Below are 19,564 nucleotides of genomic sequence, written 5' to 3'. Positions count from 1 at the left end.
TTTGGCCCCCGGGCCGCCACTTTGACACGTGCTATAATGTATAAATCCCAACATTTTAAAAACTGACAATTTCTATATTTTACCACCAAACGAAGTCACGCAAAATTAAGTCATTGCCTGCCATTGACAATCATAGACGTCTAATTCACAGAAACTGACTGGATGCTCATTTTTCCCTGCCATTGACATCTATCGTCATCAATGTCGGCCATTAAATTAACTTTTTTTTAGCCCTGATCTAATCTTAAATTCTAAAGCGTCCTTGATTGTAAATCAGATTGAAGGGGCCTGTTGAACTGGGCTGGAAGTCCCACTGGGGTCAAATTACAAGCATTTCAGACACCCATTCAGGTGGGGGTCTCCACAGGAACTTTTTTTTTCCATGCTTGTCCCCGCCCCCTTTTTGCAGCGTCATAGAAGCATCTCTCCAGGAGTGCTTCACAACTCAACCTCTTCCACACTTTGCTCCAAACTTCACGCACGGATGTTCTTGCTCCTTGGAAACTTATTTTACACCGCTTTTGGAGTCATTTTTTGACGCCCCTTTAAAGTAGAGCCACGCCCCTTTTAAAACACCTTCTAAATAGGTTATCTTGCCCATACCCCCCACAGTTGATTGGCTCACTCAATGAGGCAGCTGCGGTAGATTAACCAAACAAAACAACAACAAAAAAATGAAGATTTCCTTGATGATCTGCCTGCTCCCGGTGCTTTGTAGCGGCGTGCAAGGGTTACCGGGACCCCCCGATTTGGAAGAGGGTCATCGGACGGGTGACAGGGGGTCGACCCTGGCTTTTGTGTTCGATGTAACCGGGTCTATGTACGACGATCTCCAACAGGTGATTGATGGCGCCTCGCGGATCTTGGAGAAGACCCTTAACCGGAGGGCTAGACCCATCAAAAACTTTGTTCTGGTCCCATTCCATGATCCAGGTACGATTGTGCATTCTTTATATTTATTTTTTGGGGGGATCGGAAAGGGGAGGGGTTCTTTTTTTAATTATATTTGAGCGCATTAAGTAACTCAAAATAACGCCGACATATGTAGAAATACACAGCTGCAATTCAGAATATGATTACAAGGCACGTCATCTATTGATGCATACAAACATGGAAAAAGTTATAAAAGTTGTGCAAAAGTCTGGTATTTTATTTTTGGGGGTCATTAAAATAGGAAACTATTTTTTTTAACCAATATACGCAGAATATGACTATAAGGCCCATTATCTAATAATGTAAACAAATATGAAAACGTTATAAGTTATCTAATAGTCGTATTATTTTCTTATCCTGTAATTTAAATAGGTAACCATATTTTTTTTACCAAAATACGCAGAATATGACTACAAGGCACATTATTTATTGATGCACACAAATATGAAAAGTTATATAATAGTGATCCAATAATCTGGTTTTTTTTTTTAAATCCTGTAATTAAAATAAGTGACCAAAATTTTGAAACATCTTCCACTATAATGCATTTTACTCCCAAAGTATTGAAAAAAACATTGTTAAACACCTTATATGACGGGTAATTGCATTTTTATTTGTCTAAATACAGATTTTCTGAGCAATGCTCTAAACTTTTATCAAACTGGCTCAGGGAAATGAATGATAATGTAGTTATACCTCAAATAATGACTTGACACAGTAGCTATAACATACTTTAGTGCTTAAATGTAACTTTTTTGGTGGGCCAAGAGGGTAACAGGCCTGTCAAAGTAAACCCAAATAGAAGTAAGTCCAGGTACGCCTTCATAACCTATTGGAAATTCTGGATCTTGAAAATGAAAAGACCTCTAATGGGGGAGGGTGTTTGGGCCCTGATGAGAAGCATATGCTGTCTGACTGTGTGTAATTACACCAATCACCCTCCCCAGTCTGCCCTTTCTACCATGCTAGCTGCCGAGGGAAAAAAACATAAATATCAGCCCCCCAGTATTGTGGTCGCGGCACTAGAGGGATATATTTTTCGAACGGCTTGCCTTGACATCATACATTTTGTCTTGTTTAATGTGGCCTTCCGTTGAGTAAGGTTCAGAGGTGCTGAAAAAAATTACAGTAGCTCATAGATGCATGACGGTGGGCTCGAGGATTTATGGTTACTTCCATGGAGGATTAAACAACTGTTAGGGAAAATACACCAAACTTGATGAAGTCATCTTCTTATCCTGATACAACTCTGTTTCATTGTCAATGTTGAGTTTTGGCCCGAATATAAGATGACACCCTCTTTTTCAAGACTCAAGTTTGGAAAAAGACTATTTGAACACCAAATTCAATTTTATACAGCAAATACTGCTAGTAGATCTGAATCTAATAAATAATGAATAATATATTCGAGAGAAAAAGGATGTTATTTTGCCTCATTTAAATCATGCAAAGCTGTCAATCACATCCTAATATCTGTACTTTTAAAGTGCAATCACATTCGTGGCTTCTGGTGTTTGAAATGCAAAAGTAACCAATCTACTGAGATTAAAAAACAAAACAAAATTTCAATATATGCATCAACTCGAGTTCTGCACATAGGAGGACTTAATCTAGACCACATGTGTCAAAGTGGCGGCCCAGGGGCTAAATCTGGTCCGCCGCATCACTTTGTGTGGCCCGGGAAAGTAAATCATGAGTGCCGACTTTCTGTTTTAGGATCAAATTAAAATGAAGAGTATAGATGTATATTAAATTTCCTGATTTTTCCCCTTTTAAATCAATAATTGTAATTTTTTAATCATTTTTTCTGTTTTTAGTTCAAAAATCATTTTGTAAAATCTAAAAATATATTTAAAAAAAAAAGCTAAAATAAACATTGTTTTAGATCTATAAAAAAACTGAATATTCAGGGCTTTTAATCCAGCTCTTTTAATCAATTTATAAAAAAAATCTAAATATTATATCTAAAATGCTCCGGCTCACATGAAATCGAGTTGACGTTAACGCGGCCCACGAACCAACCCGAGTCCGACACCCCTGATCTAGACTATAATTTCTTACCTTGCACCTGCACTAAAACTCCACAGGCTGCAGGCATTTTTTAAATGATATGTCTTTGTTAGGGATAACTTGTCACTCAGTTAATCTTTTCATCTTTGCAGATATCGGTCCGGTTTCCATCACCACTGACCCCAAAAAGTTCCAGAGGGATCTTCGAGACCTGTTTGTTCAGGTGGGAACAGAACACATGCAGCGATCATTGCACCATTAATATACCATAATATTATCTCAGGCTTTATGCAAGTGTGTGTGCACTGTGTCAAGACTGTGTCAATATACACAGTGAAAACAGTAGTGTGATCCCTCAGCATTTGAAACTGGGTAACTCAAGAATTTCAAGCAAAAGTCTTCTGTCATTGTGACAGACGACTACGTTTGTACTAATAAGATGTAGTAATTATAAATAGCTACCAATCAGAGTGCACTGTATGTATATATTTTACAACTTGTAGGATCTTGGCACTATGATTCATCTTTTTAAAATTCATTTTGATCATGTCCTGATTTGATTTCTTGTATTGAAGAATTCTGAATTAGGGATATTTTGGGGTCGGGAAATGCATTTATATGTTTGTAATTTGAACAGGGCGGTGGTGACTGTCCTGAGATGAGTATTGGAGCCATTAAAAAAGCTTTGGAGGTTTCTCTTCCGGGATCATTTATTTATGTCTTCACCGACGCCAGAGCCAAAGACTATCGGCTTAAAAGGGATGTTCTTCAGCTGGTACAACTCCGTCAATCTCAGGTAAAAGTTAAGAAATTTACAGAACGGTGAAATGATAAATTATGCAACATGAGAAATGGTTTACATTAGATGAGATACACTTTATTATCATTGGGGCACATACACTACTATGGATTAAGTGTGTGAGCTTTTTAGCTCAAACATGTTCTACACCAAGGGTGTCAGACTCGGGTTGGTTCGCGGGCCGCTTTAACGTCAACTTGATTTCACGTGGGCCGGACCATTTTAGATATAATATTTACTTTTTTATATAAATTGATTAAAAGCCTTGAATATTCATTTTTATAGATCTAAAACAATGTTTATTTTAGCTTTTTTTAAATATATTTTTAGATTTTACAAAATGATATTTGAACTAAAAACACAGAAAAAATAGATTAAAAAATTACAATTATTAATTTAAAAGGGGGAAAATCAGGAAATTAAATATACATCTATACTCTTCATTTTAATTTGATCCTAAAACAGAAAGTCGGCACTCATGATTTACTTTTCCGGGCCACACAAAATGATGCGGCGGGCCAGATTTGGCCCTTGGGCCGCCACTTTGCCACATGTGTTCTACACTATGAATGTATGCATAGAAAATAATTAATAGATGATAATATTTTAAACATTATCGCCATGGGCCATGGGCAGTATTATTTCTTTAGTATTTCATTCTCCTTCTGCTTTTACTCTCATTTTTAATGGTAATTATTTTGAATATAAGCAGAAAAAATGCACAAAACTTGTTTTTCCTGTGTTGTTGTTTGCGGGAAAAAGTTTATATTTTCTGGACTCCTGTTACTACGCAATGTAGTCCATTTTATTACGATTAATTCTTTTAATACATTGATCTTTGCAATCTTTTTGACCTTGTGTCCCGTACGAGGCATTCCGTCACATCCGAAGCAATTCCATGGAGGAAAAAGACTTATACACCAGTCACGAACACTAACGTTGAAGTGGTTACATGAAAAAAAGGCGTTTGTGTAACTTAAAAAATGTCTGTAAGACAGAAGTAACTCTCGGACTGGTTTTCCAGGTGGTTTTTGTACTGACTGGGGACTGCGGAGACCGCTCCCAGCCAGGCTACAAGGCCTACGAGGAGATTGCAGCCACGTCGTCAGGCCAGATTTTTCACCTTGACAAGCAACAGGTCAATGAGGTGAGACCGTGACAAAAAGCCATCAATTTTAGTCCATCTACAGAAAAATGGATGTCTGATTGAACACTTTCAGTGCAATTCGCCATAGGGCAATTTGGCCCTCATTATCATGCATACAGAACACTCCACTTGGTAAATCCACAAAATAAAAAACTCTCACAATTTCAGTTGAATGAACCTGAATGCCCAAAACACATTCTTTCCGACACCAACCATTTGGCTCTTTTCATATTTCTACTTTCCTTTTTAAATTGAGTTTATCCCTCTTAGACTCATAATCATTTGAACTGGGAAGGTCGGTTGCTAGCCCAACAAAATGGATTAGAAATCGATCGCTGTTAATGGCAGCCAATAAATTAAGAGGATGACTACTGATAGATTCACCAATAGGCATTCCCAAATGCACGCACAAATAAAAGAGACCGGAGACTCATTGACATTATTTAAATTTGCTGTTGCCAACATATAGTTTTTTTTTCAATTCACTTACATTATGTGCACTTTACACCTGTTATGTTCTAAATTTTTGGGTTGCCAATGAATTAAATATAACCTTTCCACAAAATGGAAAAAACATATTTTCTTAGGCATCTATTTGTCAGTCGCACTTTTGTCCTCATCTAACATGATCTGAGTAGTAAATATTACATACTGGGCAAATATATACAGCATAATCTGACTTTAGGTTGGGTGAGTAGAGTTCCCAACATTGTTTGGGCGAGTCTCCAGCAATTTTTGATCCCAAACAGGATAAGTGGTATTAAAAATTGATAGGTGGATGAAGACCATGAGTAATTACGAGCAACTGTACTGTCAACAGAGGAGCTGGGGTAGAAATGTATGACATTGCACCTGTCATTGCAGAGCATTCCAGGATGAGTTGAAGGGTTGGCATACGCGTATTAACCACTAAAACACTACCCAGTTTATTAAAAAAAAGAAAAATGGGTCTCTCTCTCGCAGGAATGCTCAAAATGCAGTAGAATGATTTGACAGTCCCTGGTATTATAGTGGTTCACTTGCCCGACTTGCTGGTCGAGTGGAAACTCCGTGACCGTGTGAATGTGAGTTTCTAACATGCATCCAGTGATTGACAGTCGACCAATCTGTCTTTTTTCTGAAGTCAAACCAGAATGGGCTCCAGCTCCCCTTTAGCACTGAACTTAATAATTGGTGTAGAAAATGGAGGGATATGTAGGTCGTTGACCTCAAATATTTCACTCATCTTTGTCCTGACGTTAAAAATTCTTCCCCAAAGTTGAACAATGAACCAAAAAAATCCAGCTGTGTTGACCTTGGAACATCTGTGTGTGATATTGTTTGTCAAATCTTGATGATGTTAAGTACGCTGTATCAAACGGTTGGCAAGGAATCGTTCTTTGACAATGCACACTGTATCGTGCCTGGCCTGTCAAGTCACCGTAGGGCAGGTCGTCCAGAACCCAACCCAACTGGTCTGTGTGCTGGAGGCTGGATGAACCCGTGAACTCAAACATGTTTGTGTGTGGGTGTGTTAGGTGGACGTTGGCGGGGTCGGGTGATGCTTGGTCTGGTTTGTGTCAAGTTATGAGTGCTTGCGACCAAACATACACATCTATGTGGTGTGAGAACAGTGCTGTGTACACGATTCCATTTTAATATAGGGTTTGGCCAAATCAAATCAGGTCATATTAAAAAAGAATGTTCTTGGTAGCTTCCAGGGCTGGTCATTTAGGACATTTATACAACGCAATAAGAAAAGTTTTTAGTCACTTTTTGCATTTTGTTTTACACATGCATTCAGCTTGAGTGGCGAACACGCACTCATGTGCTATACTACAGGCTGAAGGCTGTCAACTGAAGAGCATCCATGGCTTAATCCTAGCCTACAGGTGGCGATAAGCAATTAATAACTCTGCCTTGATACAAAAAGTAAAAAAGATGAATACATATACATCCCTAGAATATACCAACCAAATCCTATTGTGATCTGTCCTCCAAAAATGGAGTAATTGATCAAATTATTTGCGTACACACCAACAAAAATACTAACACCAACATACTAAGGTTGGCTTAATGGAATTTTCTCATTAAGGTAAAGCTGAATCATTAAAACATATATAATGATTGTAAAATTTAATTTTAAGTGAACTTTACGGTGTTCCAAAAATTGTCTCATGGAAAAGAATGCGGACTCATAAAAGGTTTCCGGAAGTCTTTTGACGTGCAAAAAGTGGTTTTAGGGGTGACGAATGGTGATGTAAATTGTCGACTTTTATAAATCTGACCTTTCCGAACAAGAAGTAGGTAGTCAAGCTGTAATAGATGAACACCTGCCCTGCCAAATACATTCCTGGCACATCCGAATTTCTTAAGTAGTGTCTAATTCGTACCTGGTCAGTGAAATACAATGCCTGTTGATAGGTTCGAAGGACCAAAATGATAGGTTCACCAATAGTTATTTTCGCACAAACAAAAGAGACAGGACGATCATCTTAATTTACTTACTTAATTTAGCCCACAACACATACTTTTACAAATACCAACGGTAACTGTCAGTCCGAAAAACTTGTTTGATGCAGACACCTTGGGTGATATTTTACAGAATCATTGGTCTGCATTCCTACCGGCTGAAACAGGGCGTAGTTGCATAGCACAGCAGGTTTCCAACGAGGACCCTTGCGTGGACGGCAGAACTCCAACGTCTGCCGTCCAACTTGTTTTTAATCTGTGATGGGAGAACAGACCAATGGACACTCGAGCGCTCATTTATGGAGGGAATAGAGAGCATTTTGGGCCAGATCTAGGTCAACTCTTAGCAGTTTCCTGCTCTGCAGGTGATGACTGCACATATGGCAGGCATTACAGCTGTTTCCAGTTGTTAAATGTCAAGAAGAACCAGCTGCTGTCAGCGCTAGCTAGACAAAATCGGAAAGGTCTGAAGATTAGGTTATCAAGGGTTTCTTTGTTTTGGGGTTTCTATGAATGTCCCAAAAATTGCCTTCTTACAAATGAAGTACAACCACAATGCCTCACTATACAAAGTCAAAATAAATGTTTCAATCTACACAGCAGTTGCTGTTTAAGCGTTTAGAGGTGGAGGACACTAGGTCCATTGTGGCCACCGAAACTAGGCTTTGAAATGTCAGTGGATTTTTTTTGCTGCTTCTGTTTTCATTTATCATGTAAAAAAGAAAGCTTTAGTTGAACAGCTGTCCAAACTGTTATTCTATATTATAAGATGGTTTTCTGAAATGAGACAGACAGGTTTACAGACTACTTTTGCAGGTTCATGTAATCGAGCCATCAAGCATTATTTTAGACCTTTTTGAATCAATTTAAAGCAACCTGCACAAATATGTAACTTTTTATATTTTAGATTTTTTAAAGAAACATTCTACTCCAAAAAATATGGTCAATTGTTTAAAACCACCAGTATGACTTTCTCTGCTGTTGCACAAATGTCATGATTTGTTAAAGCCAAGAAACCGGAGACAATCTCTTGAGCATACAGACTTCAAAGTGCAGAAATTTTGACATTATCAGTTTGACAGTTGAGCTGTTTGGAAAAATAAAAACATCTGCAGAGAAGGACGTTAACGATGAAAAAGAAAAGACCAAACATAGACAGCGAACTACCGCTCGAGCAGGGTGAAGGAACAGAATCTCAGGGAAAGGTCATGCTTATGTCCTTCCTGCCTTTATCCTGTTCAGAGAGGAACCTTCACTGATAAAGTTTGACAGAAGCCAGCTTTGTCTAATGTACCAGCATGAAATATCTGTAGTCTATTAATAAATAAAGGCTTACAGTTTTCCCATGCTTGTTAGGTATTGAAGTGGGTCGAGGAGACGGTTCAGGCGATGAAGGTCCATTTACTGTCCTCAAACCATGACAGTGCTCTGGTGAACCAGTGGGAGGTTCCCATCGACTCCAGTCTTCGTGAGGTCACTGTGTCACTCAGCGGGCCTGCGCCACAAATCGAGCTCAGAGATCCCTTGGGTATATACAACCTAGAAACTCCATTTTAGTAAGCTGGAGACCTAAAATTGTGTTGTCTACTCGATCCAGGTCGCGTAGTGGGTGTTGAGCAGGGTCTGATAGAGCTTCTAAATATCCCCAATTCTGCTCGTGTTGTCAACCTGAAGTTTCCCAGGCCCGGGGCATGGAATCTAAAGGTACCACTATTCGAAGGTAGGTTTTGTTCTATAACAATGGGCTTCTAGATGTGCTTTCACCCTAAAGGTGGGCTGCAGTGGTCGTCATACCTTGAGGGTGACAGGAGTCAGCCATCTGGACTTCCGAGCTGGCTTTTCCAGCATACCTGTCAAAGAGTTCAACCTCACTAGAGAGAGGCCGATAAAGGGTACTTCTGGTGTTTCTGTTAGCTAGTCATCCGTCAAGTTTGCATTGTGAATGAACTGTTGGGTGGATTTCTGTCCCGTTCAGGACTTCCAGCCTACATTTTGCTAAAATGCACAGGCCTGAAAGCACCAGGCCAGCTGAGTCACATTGAGCTAGTGTCTGGCTCGGGTCGGCCCCTGCGCACCGTACAAGTGCCTCTGCCCTCTGACCTCGGCAAACAAGGGCTGTGGATTGTCCCAGAATTGCGCACCCCGTCCCAGAGTTTCTTCATCAAGGCGATGGGCAGAGACGAGGAGGGCTTTCGCTTCCAACGACTGTCAAGTGTCTCGTACACCAACATAGTTCCAGGTAAGACGCTACATCCCCCAGATATGTATTTTAGGCTATGTCCTATAAGTTCTCGCACCTCATTCATTTCGCTTGTGGCCTTTAACCTCTGTTTCCTCCCTTGTGTAGCCGCCCCAGCTGTGAACATGCCTGCTTTCGTGAACGGCATCTACTTGCAATCTGCTATGATTCAATGTTCGGTAGAGAGCGACGTACCCTACAGGCTGAGATTTATCCGAAGTGGGAGGACACTGGGGGAGGAGAGGTTATTCCAGTAAGTCTTTTACAACTTTTATAAATTGTTTACTTTCTCCCTAATCATCTCTACCATATGCATTCATGGTCTTGAGCATGCCTGGGATCAGTTAGCCTTATTACCTAAAGTTTCACAGGCAGAGTATACTCACTTATTCAATTAATGATGTGTCTATATGTGTGTATATATCTCATGACTCTGCTTTGATTTGCCCAAGTCTTACTTTTGGGAACAATCCCAACGTGTGTGCGTCAATTTCGGACTGTGTGATCTAGTTGCTACTGTCGTGCTCAGTTACTGACTGAACCGACATTGTCTTTGTGTCAGGAAGTCTGGCACTGCATCATGGGAGATTGGCCATGCCTCTGCAGACGATGAAGGCTTCTATGAGTGCATCGCACAGAGTGGTGTCGGACAAGGACATGCTTTGACACAGCTCACTGTTAGAGGTACATCACGACACATACCATAATTTTAGGGCAATAAGTTGCACTAGCCAAAAAATGCACAATGAATAAGTCGCATTTATCACAGTGATCAGAAAGCAAGAACAAACATTATGCATTGACGTTATAGTAAAATAGGGAATAACAGACAAAATAGGCACCTCTCTAAGCAACATATGAATATTTTTTGGAAAACTATTGCCTAAAAAACAACATAAGCTGTCAGCAGTCAGAGCGAAAAAATAAACAAAATACATAGTATAAGTTACAATTGAGTATAAGTCGCAGGCCCGGCCAAACTATGACAAACAGTGTGATTTATAGTTCGGAAAATACGGTACATGAAAGTTCACTCCAGAGTACAACAGTTCAGTTTACCTCACCACAACAGATTGTGCTTTTGGTTAACATTTCACTTACTAATCATTGCGTGCAAATTCATCAGGAGAAAGTAGTGTGTCAAATTGTGCAATGCTGATTGTATAAATCTGGATTTGAACTCAAGATTAGGGTAATCCTTGTGGTTTTCTACCATTATCCCGCTACTGTAAATTAACTTGCAAGGACTGCGATGGAAAAGGCAAATTGTGGCGCATTTTTTTGTAATGATCGACATGTTGCCTGGCCAAGCGAATTAGGAGTGAAATGCCAATTCACTGATGTTAACGTGATTTTTACATGGTTTCACAAAAGTGAAATATGGGGTTGTTTTATTATTCCGTTGCTTTTTGAAGGTTTGTAAAAAAGTGGGTATGTCTAGGGAAGCAAGGATGTCATTTTACCAATACCACAGTAGCACGATGTACAGATTTGGCATGTGTACGTACGTTCTAGGAAAAGGTAAAAATGTATGACTAAAACACACAAAATATACACACTTATAAATTTACAGCATAGTCACACACTATGCAAGTATGGACAAGTCAAATCTTGAAATAATTTCCCACGCATTTTTTGCTCTGTCTCAAGTATCAGTTTTCTTTGTTGCTTCGCTTGTTCCAATCGGTTGTAATTCGGTCCCGTCTCCATAAAACAGAGCCTCCACCTGTACTAAAGCCAGCAGTCAACGTGACTGCCTTAGTGGGAAGTGCCACTTTGCTGTCCTGTGCGGTAGAGGGCTCCATGCGCTACAACTTGACCTGGCACCGAGCAGGTCGCACCATCCGAGCCCGCTCGGGGAGGGTCAAGCTGCTGTCCAACTCCTCCCTGTTGATTAGCGACGTGCGGACTCAAGATGCTGGGGAGTACCACTGCGAGGCCTTGAATGCCCACGGAGACACCCGCATCACCTTGTGGCTCCTAGTCCCGGGTACAGTGCAAAAACACTCCATCTGTCTAAATACTTAACTCACTGGGGCCTCATGGTTCCTGTCAGGACCCTGTCATCTGGTTTCCATTGCAGGTTAAGCCATCCTACAGTTGGATTGAGCCACATCCTTGTCAAAAAATGTTTTTCTCATGATGCATGTTAATATTTGTGGGTTTTATTGCGGTACGGCCCTTGAATTTCCTGATTCGTTTCACAAACAGCAAGATTTGTTTCAGTGTTGACCAATTTTTCACTTAAAATGCACACACGTGGCACAACGTCAGACTAACCGCCAGCCATCTTTGTTTTTTGTGTGTGTAGAGAAACCGTCTGTGGTACTACACGCCAAGAGCCAGGTATTTTCCCGAGGGGATGAAATTGGCCTTGTCTGCTCAGCATCCGGCTCGCCCCCTCCTCTGCTCTTCTGGAGTCATGGAAACACGTTCCTCGCTAATCGGTCGAGGTAAGAGGACCCTCGGCCCACTCGACACCTCTGGCACAAAGCACTCATTACAATATATTTGAGAGAGATTGCTACATCCTGTTTGAATCATTATGTTGGTATAACGATTGTTTTACCCAAAAGCTGTTTATGTGCTTATTGAGGCAAAACCTTGTAAAAGAAGAGAAATAAAAATGTTTGGAGCTGATGTTTATTTTACAGCACATCTGCACATGTAATCAGTGTAAGAAAGCATTGTGAATTCTGCCAATTACCTGATGTAGGTTGAGTCTACACCAATCAGGAGTTTTGACCATAAGAGATGCTATCCCAGAGGATGCTGGGAACTACATGTGTCTGGCAAGCAATGTTGCTGGGAATGCGTCTCAGTCTGTCTTTCTGACTTACGGAGGTTGGTATCAATGAACATGGATGTTTTTCTTTTGTTTGCAAAGAATACAATCCTCAATGTGTTTTAGATATGAATGTTTCCTTGAAAGGCGGCCCGGTGGCGCGAGTGGTTAGCGCATTGGCCTCACAGCTCTGGGGTCCTGGGTTTAAGTCCAGGTCGGTCCACTTGGGTGGAGTTTGCATGTTGGGTTTTTCGGGTACTCCGGTTTCCTCCAACATTCCAAAAACATGCATGGTAGGCTGATTGGACACTCTAAATTGCCCCTATGAGTTACTGGTTGTCCGTCTCCTCGGGCCCTGTGATTGGCTGGCCACCAATTCAGGGTGTCGCCCGCCTCTGGCCCGGAGACAGCTGGGATTGGCTCCACCCGCCCAACCCCCCCCCCCCCCCCCCCCCACAACCCTAATCAGGATGAAGCGGTTCAGAAAATGAGATGAGAGATGAGGTCTTGGATTCGATTGGATAACTTTATTTATCCCGTATTAGGGAAATTTCATTATGCCAGTAGCAAGAGGGTTATTAGACAGAACGACAAAGCAAAAGCACAAAGTCCAAAGCAAATCAAAGTAAATGGGATCATTGAGAATCATCAAATCATTAAGACAGAAAAGCAGCAAAAACACAAACGAGCAAGAATTAATGTATTACTTTTGACATTTTTTAATGTACTTGCTATCCATCTTGTGTAGACCTTTAGTCAGTTCATTACTTTTTTTTAATGTCACGATTTGTCAATTGGCTTTGAGTAGCATAAGACTTTGTAAAAGCTACGTAAAGTCAATGCTAAACATTACTTTAAAGAAAGTTTTGCCTTACCACTTTTTGTTACTAGATTTAAAAACCCAGTTGCAATCTCATAATACTTTGAATATGCAATTTAACAGCTTTTGAAATTTCCTGTTTGACTTCAGAGGTTCCTGTCATAACAGTGATGGAGCAGGTTCTACTTGTAGCTATTGGGGATGATGCCACCCTTAAATGTCAGGCCAGTGGAACCCCACCTCCTCTTATCCATTGGTTTAAAGGTAACCCGCTTTAACGTCGTTTCATACCGTACCTTAAAATACAGTCGAGGAAATGGAGCTTCATTATATTCTTTTGTTTCCAGGGAAACTTAAGATGGCCTTTGCACCCTTTGTTGAGCAGGATGTCCATCACGGCACCCTGCACATTCGAGGGGTGCAGGAGGTCGATGCTGGTCAATACAACTGTGTGGCCACCAACCTGGCTGGGACTTCTTCGGGTACAGTCAGTTTGGAGGTTGGAGGTAAGGACTGGACTGCCTTCCAAGTCAAGTCAACCAATGGAGAATGAGTATCAGAGCATTTTGCGTTACTCTACAGCGGGGCCTTTGTTCTTGGAGGCACCAGTCGACATGGCGGCCAATGTAGGGGAGAACGTCACCCTTCCCTGTGCGGCTCGAGGTTTTCCACGACCTACTGTGACCTGGTACGCTCAAGGTGGCAAAAAAATACTAGCCAGGACGGAGAGGGAGGGTCGAAAATTTCAGCTGGAGAACGGATTCCTTATGATTCAAAGTGAGTTATCCATGATGCATTTATCTAAAAGTTGCTTTGCATTATTACCAGGTCATCATCATTTAAAGAAATTCATCAGTCAACAAGTTAAACAAAACGTCATTTGCGGTTTGCTATTTAACAGTCATTAGCTTGTTTAGTCACTTTGTACCTACTTAATTATGTGACCACTTATTCATGTTGACTGCTTATCTATGTTGTTGACTACGTATTATGTTGACTAACTTATTTATGGATTATTCATTCATTGATTATTTGTTTATTATTATTTATTGCTTAGTGTTCAAATGTTTCAATTGACCTCAGGTGTCTGGCTGGATGACGAAGGCACGTACACCTGTGAGGCCAAGAACCACTTTGGAACGATCAAAGCTGATGCCAGGATTAGTGTCACCGGACTAGGTAGGCTTTAATACAGGAGTGGCGAGTATGTACCTCTCGAGCCGCATGCGGCTCAACGGCCAAAATGATTCCTGCTCTTTGCTGCTTATTATATTTTGCATAAACTGTGGCTCACGTTTCTCTTATTTTTATTCTCTCTTAAAACACACTCAAATTCTTCGGGCTCTGTTAAAAACAAATAATAATTTCAAGGAAAATAATAATGTGGCAGATTGGATTTTTTTATGCTGCTTCTGACATTAGGTTTGGCTCTTTGTCTCTCACAGTTAAAAATGTTAACTCTTTGTGTTTAACTTGTTCACCACCCCTGCTTTAGTATATGCATGTACCGTATTTTCACGACTATAAGGGACACTTAAAAGTCTTAAATTTTCTCCAAAATAGACACGGCGCCTTATAATCCAGTGTGCTTTATATATGGGAAAAAAAATTAAAATGTGTCATTCATTGAGGGTGCGCCTTATAATAGGGTGCACCTTATAATATGGTGCGCCTTATAATAGGGTGCGCCTTATAGTCATGAAAATACGGTATATATATTTTTTAATCTCGCCTCGTTCCCTACAAACCTGAAACTCGTCAACTAACATGCCTAATAATCACTCAACGTTTTCAATTGCAGAGCCTCCTCTTTTAGCTCAAGGTGTCCCAATCATCATCACCGGCGTTGGACAGTCTCTGAGTATCCCATGTATGCTGCTGGAAGGAATACCTCTACCAGAAAGACACTGGTCACTAAATGGGAAAAATGTAAAATATCTATATCCATCAATATCTAATCGTGGAACATTAACTGCTCTAAATTCCACAATCATCAATTGAGCGATGGCTGTCTTTTTTCCATCGCAGGTCAAACTCGATGGGAGAATTTTTGTGAGGAGTGATGGAAGTTTATACATCGGAAGGGCTATTGCAGAGGATTCTGGGACATACGTGTGCACGGCAGTGAATGTAGCCGGGTCTATGAACATCACAGTAAACATAGAAGTCCACGGTAGGTCGTCCTCTCTTTTCTGGGTTCGAACTCGGTTTAAAGGGAGGTCGTTGCACTCCAAAAATGTAATTCATGGACCTGACCATCTGCTGTTATTACCGTGAGAGGCTTCAATTTGCTACATGCTTGAAATAGTGCAGTCATTTTGCTTATAAGAGGATAATGACAGGCAAGACAGATTACGCCTCATCGCTTTGTAATGAATAAATGCCTGAGGTGCCGACGCAGTTGGCTTTCAAAGGCCGGCCGTGGTTTTAAGGGCCAAGCAAATAGTCAGCTGTGGTCCGTTGGCCTACTTTCTCCACAGTGCCCCCCGAGATCAACGCTGGGCCCTATCACTACATAGCCAATGAGGGTGTCGCCATCACATTATCCTGCGAGACAAGTGGCATTCCTAAACCAGTTGTGGTTTGGACTAAGGTAGGAGTTGGACATTTATTATTTATTTATTATAGCTGCATCCCTTAGAGCAAGGGTCTCAGACTCGGGTTGGTTCGTGGGCCGCTTTAACGTCAACTTGATTTCACATGGGCCGGATCATTTTAGATATAATATTTAGATCTTTTTATTTTTTATAAATGAATTAAAAGAACTGTATTAAAAGCCCGGAATATTCAGTTTTTTATAGATCTAAAACACTGTTTATTTTAGCTTTTTTTATATATCTTTTTAGATTTTACTAAATGATTTTTTGAACTAAAAACAAAGAAAAAATTGATTACAAAATCACAATTATTGATTTTAAAAGGGGGAAAATCAGGAAATTTAATATACATCTATAGTCTTCATTTTAATTTGATCCTAAAACAGAAAGTCGGCACTCATGATTTTCTTTCCCGGGCCACACAAAATGATGCGGCGGGCCAGATTTGGCCCCCGGGCCGCCACTTTGACACGTGTGCCTTAGAGCATAAGTGATTTGCTCACCGACTAAAAGTGAAACTTAAGTCCGTAAAATATAAAAACAGTGCAGTACTGCTTACTCGCAGCTTGGTTTAAACAAAGTGCGCAATTAAACATGATGGAAATGTGATCTATGTTGTCTAGGTATTAATATTGTTTGCCAGTTAAGTATATTTGCAGCACCTTTCAGTCTTTTTTGCCCTGGTATAAAATGGAGAATAGCTTAACTGCTTGACCAGGACGCAATGCACCGTTGACAAATGTCCTACTGTTGAGTGAAGAGGTTCAGGGATCGAATACCTTAAGCCAGCTAGAGTCTTCCAAGCCCCTGACCTTGAGCAGTAAAAGATTTGTAGAAAAGGGTGGAACAAATGGATCACATACAATATTCCCAACATATCATATCATGGTTTATTGCCTTAGGTCTGATTCTTTCTTTGCCAATTTCTTATTCACATCCCCACAGCTGCCAAACGACAAAAATCATATTTCGTAGCGTGTAAAGAGAGAATTTTCAGATTTTATGACCTTTTATTTTCCTAGTGGCATTTACCAGCGACGCGCCCAAAAATAAAGGTCGATATGATCTAAATTTCTAAGGCTTTTAAAATAGTTAATTCTTGCAAACTAATAAAAAACACAAATAGGGAATCAACAATGTCACATTTTTGTTTTCTGGACTAATCTAACACACAAAAACTGATGAAAACTAAATTTCTAAGGCTTTTAAAATGGTTAATTCTTGCAAAGTAATAAAAAACACGAACAGCGAATCAACTATTTGTCACATTTTTTGTTTTGTGGACAAATCTAACGCACAAAAACTGATGAAAACTAAATTTCTAAGGCTTTTAAAATAGTTAATTCTTGCAAAGTAATAAAAAACACGAACAGCGAATCAACTATTTGTCACATTTTTGTTTTGTGGACAAATCTAACACAAAAAACTGATGAAAATGCACACGTGTCATTGACAAGTCATCACACTACTTAACTTTCAAAATAATTTAACCTTTTTGACGACGTGCAAAATGCAAAACTTGTGCTTTTAATACTTGCTACTCTTAAGGGAAGGCAATCGCTACCTCGGGATAGCTCATCGCTTAAGACTGACCCCAATGGACACCTCCACATAACCTGGCCCACCACTGATGATGCGGGAATCTACATCTGTACCGCTACGAGTCCCGTGGGTTACACCAGCCAAGAGATCCTGCTCAGTGTTAACTGTAAGGCAAAAAAACCCCTCTAACGCTGCAGTTGGCGCTCACAGTCGTTCCCCTTTTCCGCAGCAATGCCCAAAATAATGGGTGCAAGTGACCATGACAACACAGTCATAATGGCGGCAGAGGTGGGAACGGAGTTCGTTTTACCTTGCGAGGCCCAAGGGACTCCGTCACCACTTGTCACCTGGAACAGAAACGGGCATCCCATCCCCCCTGTTACAGCAGGGTAAGTGGATTTTTTTGTTTTTTTTAATTGCAATAGTATCGCATTTAGAGAGAGGATATTTTTTTGTTTCAATTATTCTGAAAGGCCAACAATGTGTACATGCGATCCATTTTAGTCTATGATTACATGCGCTATACATTTAATCAGAACGGTTGTTTTACTGACGTCTGATAGTTTGATGTCATCAACAAAAGAGTTGTTAAGATGTAGACGAGTTGTCTTTTTTTTGCATTTGTGATTCTTTTTACATGTAGTTTCATAACAAAAGAGCAATCTCAAACAAAGGAGAGTATTTGAGGAATTTTAACATGATTTTAATCTAAATATGATTTTTTTAACATTTGGAAACTGAGAGAAGGTTCAGGGTTGAACTATGGGAAAAGTTTCACACAATCTGTTTGCCTTTAAAAAAAAAAAAAAATTCAGCTTTTACTAATAAATTGATCGCGCATTTGCGTCAAGAAGGCAGCCTCTCAACACTCTAAATCAGTGTTTCCCAACCTTTTATGAGCCACGGCACACTTTTTTGCATTGAAAAAATCGCTAAAAAATAATGTTGTGGTCACACGGACTTTAATTCGCCAAAAGTTGAAACCAAACAAATTCCAGTTCATGTTAGAGACACAATTTAAATCTTGTAGTGGTATAATCTAAAATTTAACGCTCATCCTGTTCTGATTTTAACCTTGAAATAGTTCCATTTTAATCTCCTTATAGTATTCACATTATTTTTTCTCTAGGAATATTACATTGTATGGCTTAATGCAATTTCCCGCGGCACACTGGTTGGCAAACACTGCTCTAAATCACTATTTACATGACAAAATGTTACTTCTAGTTGGCTTAACCAAAGAAATACTGCATATATATTTGAAATCATTTTGGATTTAACACGCGTTTCTTTAGAAACGTTTCAACAGAGCACATTCTTCTTGAATGCTCTTCTAACCAGATTGTAATCACGCCAACCAGGCTAAATTAAAAGTCCTCCTTAGACCTTTAATTGGGATTGCCTTCCATTTATTCCTACACCGATTTTTTTAATGCACCACTTGTCAGAGGAAACAAAAGTCAATGCTTGTGGGAGGCTATCTTTGTGTATCTTTGACTCGCTAACTAAACTGAGGTGGAACATCTGTTCACGCGTGGTTCGCATTCATGTGTGGTCACACTGGCTGCAAGCAGGCAGGCGGGCGGGGAGGGAGGGAGGCAGGCAGCCCCAAGATAGAAGACAGCCTCGGAGGAGGGCGACGAGGGGGCCGAAAGCTCCAGTCGTGACTCAAATGAAGCCAGGAAGAAGGGAAATGTGGGTGGTAGTGTGGGGGATGCCAGGAAGAAGGAAAAAAAAACTGACAGAAGAGATACAAACCCTGTCCGCCTCAAGTTGGGAATCCCTGGGGTGCGTTAGCAATAAAACAACATGCTGACTCTTTACTAGTCTTGTCTGATGAGAATAACATCTCCCTGCGAACGACCCCCACAGCAGCCCGTGCTCTGCAAATTTAGCTACTGCAAACACGCGCGAGCTGTACAGTTGAGAAAAGATGAGGAAGGTGCTGATTGTTGCACGTCATTGTAAAGGGAAGGGGTGGCCATATTTTCAGCAATTTAAGATGTCTGAAGACAATGTCGCTGCTTTTTTAAAACATAGGTGTGAATGGTAATTGATAAGCTAGAACCTGGAATACCAAGCCTTTTTTCCCCATTCCGTTACTTATTAGCAAACTTTATGTACTGTCTGGAGATCACAGCTGAGCACAAGTTGCACCATCCAAAGAATACTCAATAAAGAGAAAAAAAACATATACGTATATGTGTATAATTGTATTTTTGGTTAAGGCAAATTTTTATT

The 19,564-nt window shown here is 40.3% G+C and overlaps 1 protein-coding gene across 1 annotated transcript in view; it reads left to right on the top strand.

The window, feature by feature from the left end:
- Positions 1-643: 643 nt before the first annotated feature.
- Positions 644-19,564, top strand: part of hmcn2 (hemicentin 2) — a 47,391-nt gene continuing 28,470 nt past the window's right edge. Inside the window, exons 1-22 of the mRNA XM_077600893.1 lie at positions 644-933; positions 3,096-3,166; positions 3,581-3,739; positions 4,767-4,889; positions 8,697-8,868; positions 8,938-9,044; positions 9,112-9,232; positions 9,316-9,579; positions 9,688-9,832; positions 10,142-10,263; positions 11,297-11,569; positions 11,891-12,032; positions 12,296-12,423; positions 13,335-13,448; positions 13,532-13,690; positions 13,767-13,961; positions 14,268-14,363; positions 14,986-15,113; positions 15,213-15,357; positions 15,665-15,777; positions 17,330-17,489; positions 17,553-17,712. Of these exons, the coding sequence (XP_077457019.1) occupies positions 675-933; positions 3,096-3,166; positions 3,581-3,739; positions 4,767-4,889; positions 8,697-8,868; positions 8,938-9,044; positions 9,112-9,232; positions 9,316-9,579; positions 9,688-9,832; positions 10,142-10,263; positions 11,297-11,569; positions 11,891-12,032; positions 12,296-12,423; positions 13,335-13,448; positions 13,532-13,690; positions 13,767-13,961; positions 14,268-14,363; positions 14,986-15,113; positions 15,213-15,357; positions 15,665-15,777; positions 17,330-17,489; positions 17,553-17,712 (3,356 nt within the window). The 5' untranslated portion in view covers positions 644-674. The remainder of the gene's footprint in view (positions 934-3,095; positions 3,167-3,580; positions 3,740-4,766; positions 4,890-8,696; positions 8,869-8,937; positions 9,045-9,111; positions 9,233-9,315; positions 9,580-9,687; positions 9,833-10,141; positions 10,264-11,296; positions 11,570-11,890; positions 12,033-12,295; positions 12,424-13,334; positions 13,449-13,531; positions 13,691-13,766; positions 13,962-14,267; positions 14,364-14,985; positions 15,114-15,212; positions 15,358-15,664; positions 15,778-17,329; positions 17,490-17,552; positions 17,713-19,564) is intronic.

The sequence above is a fragment of the Stigmatopora argus genome, chromosome 5 (assembly GCF_051989625.1).
Source record: "Stigmatopora argus isolate UIUO_Sarg chromosome 5, RoL_Sarg_1.0, whole genome shotgun sequence".
NCBI classification, from domain to species: domain Eukaryota; kingdom Metazoa; phylum Chordata; class Actinopteri; order Syngnathiformes; family Syngnathidae; genus Stigmatopora; species Stigmatopora argus.
The sequence above is the reverse complement of the archived record's forward strand: the minus strand, read 5'-3'. Positions and strand labels throughout refer to the sequence as shown.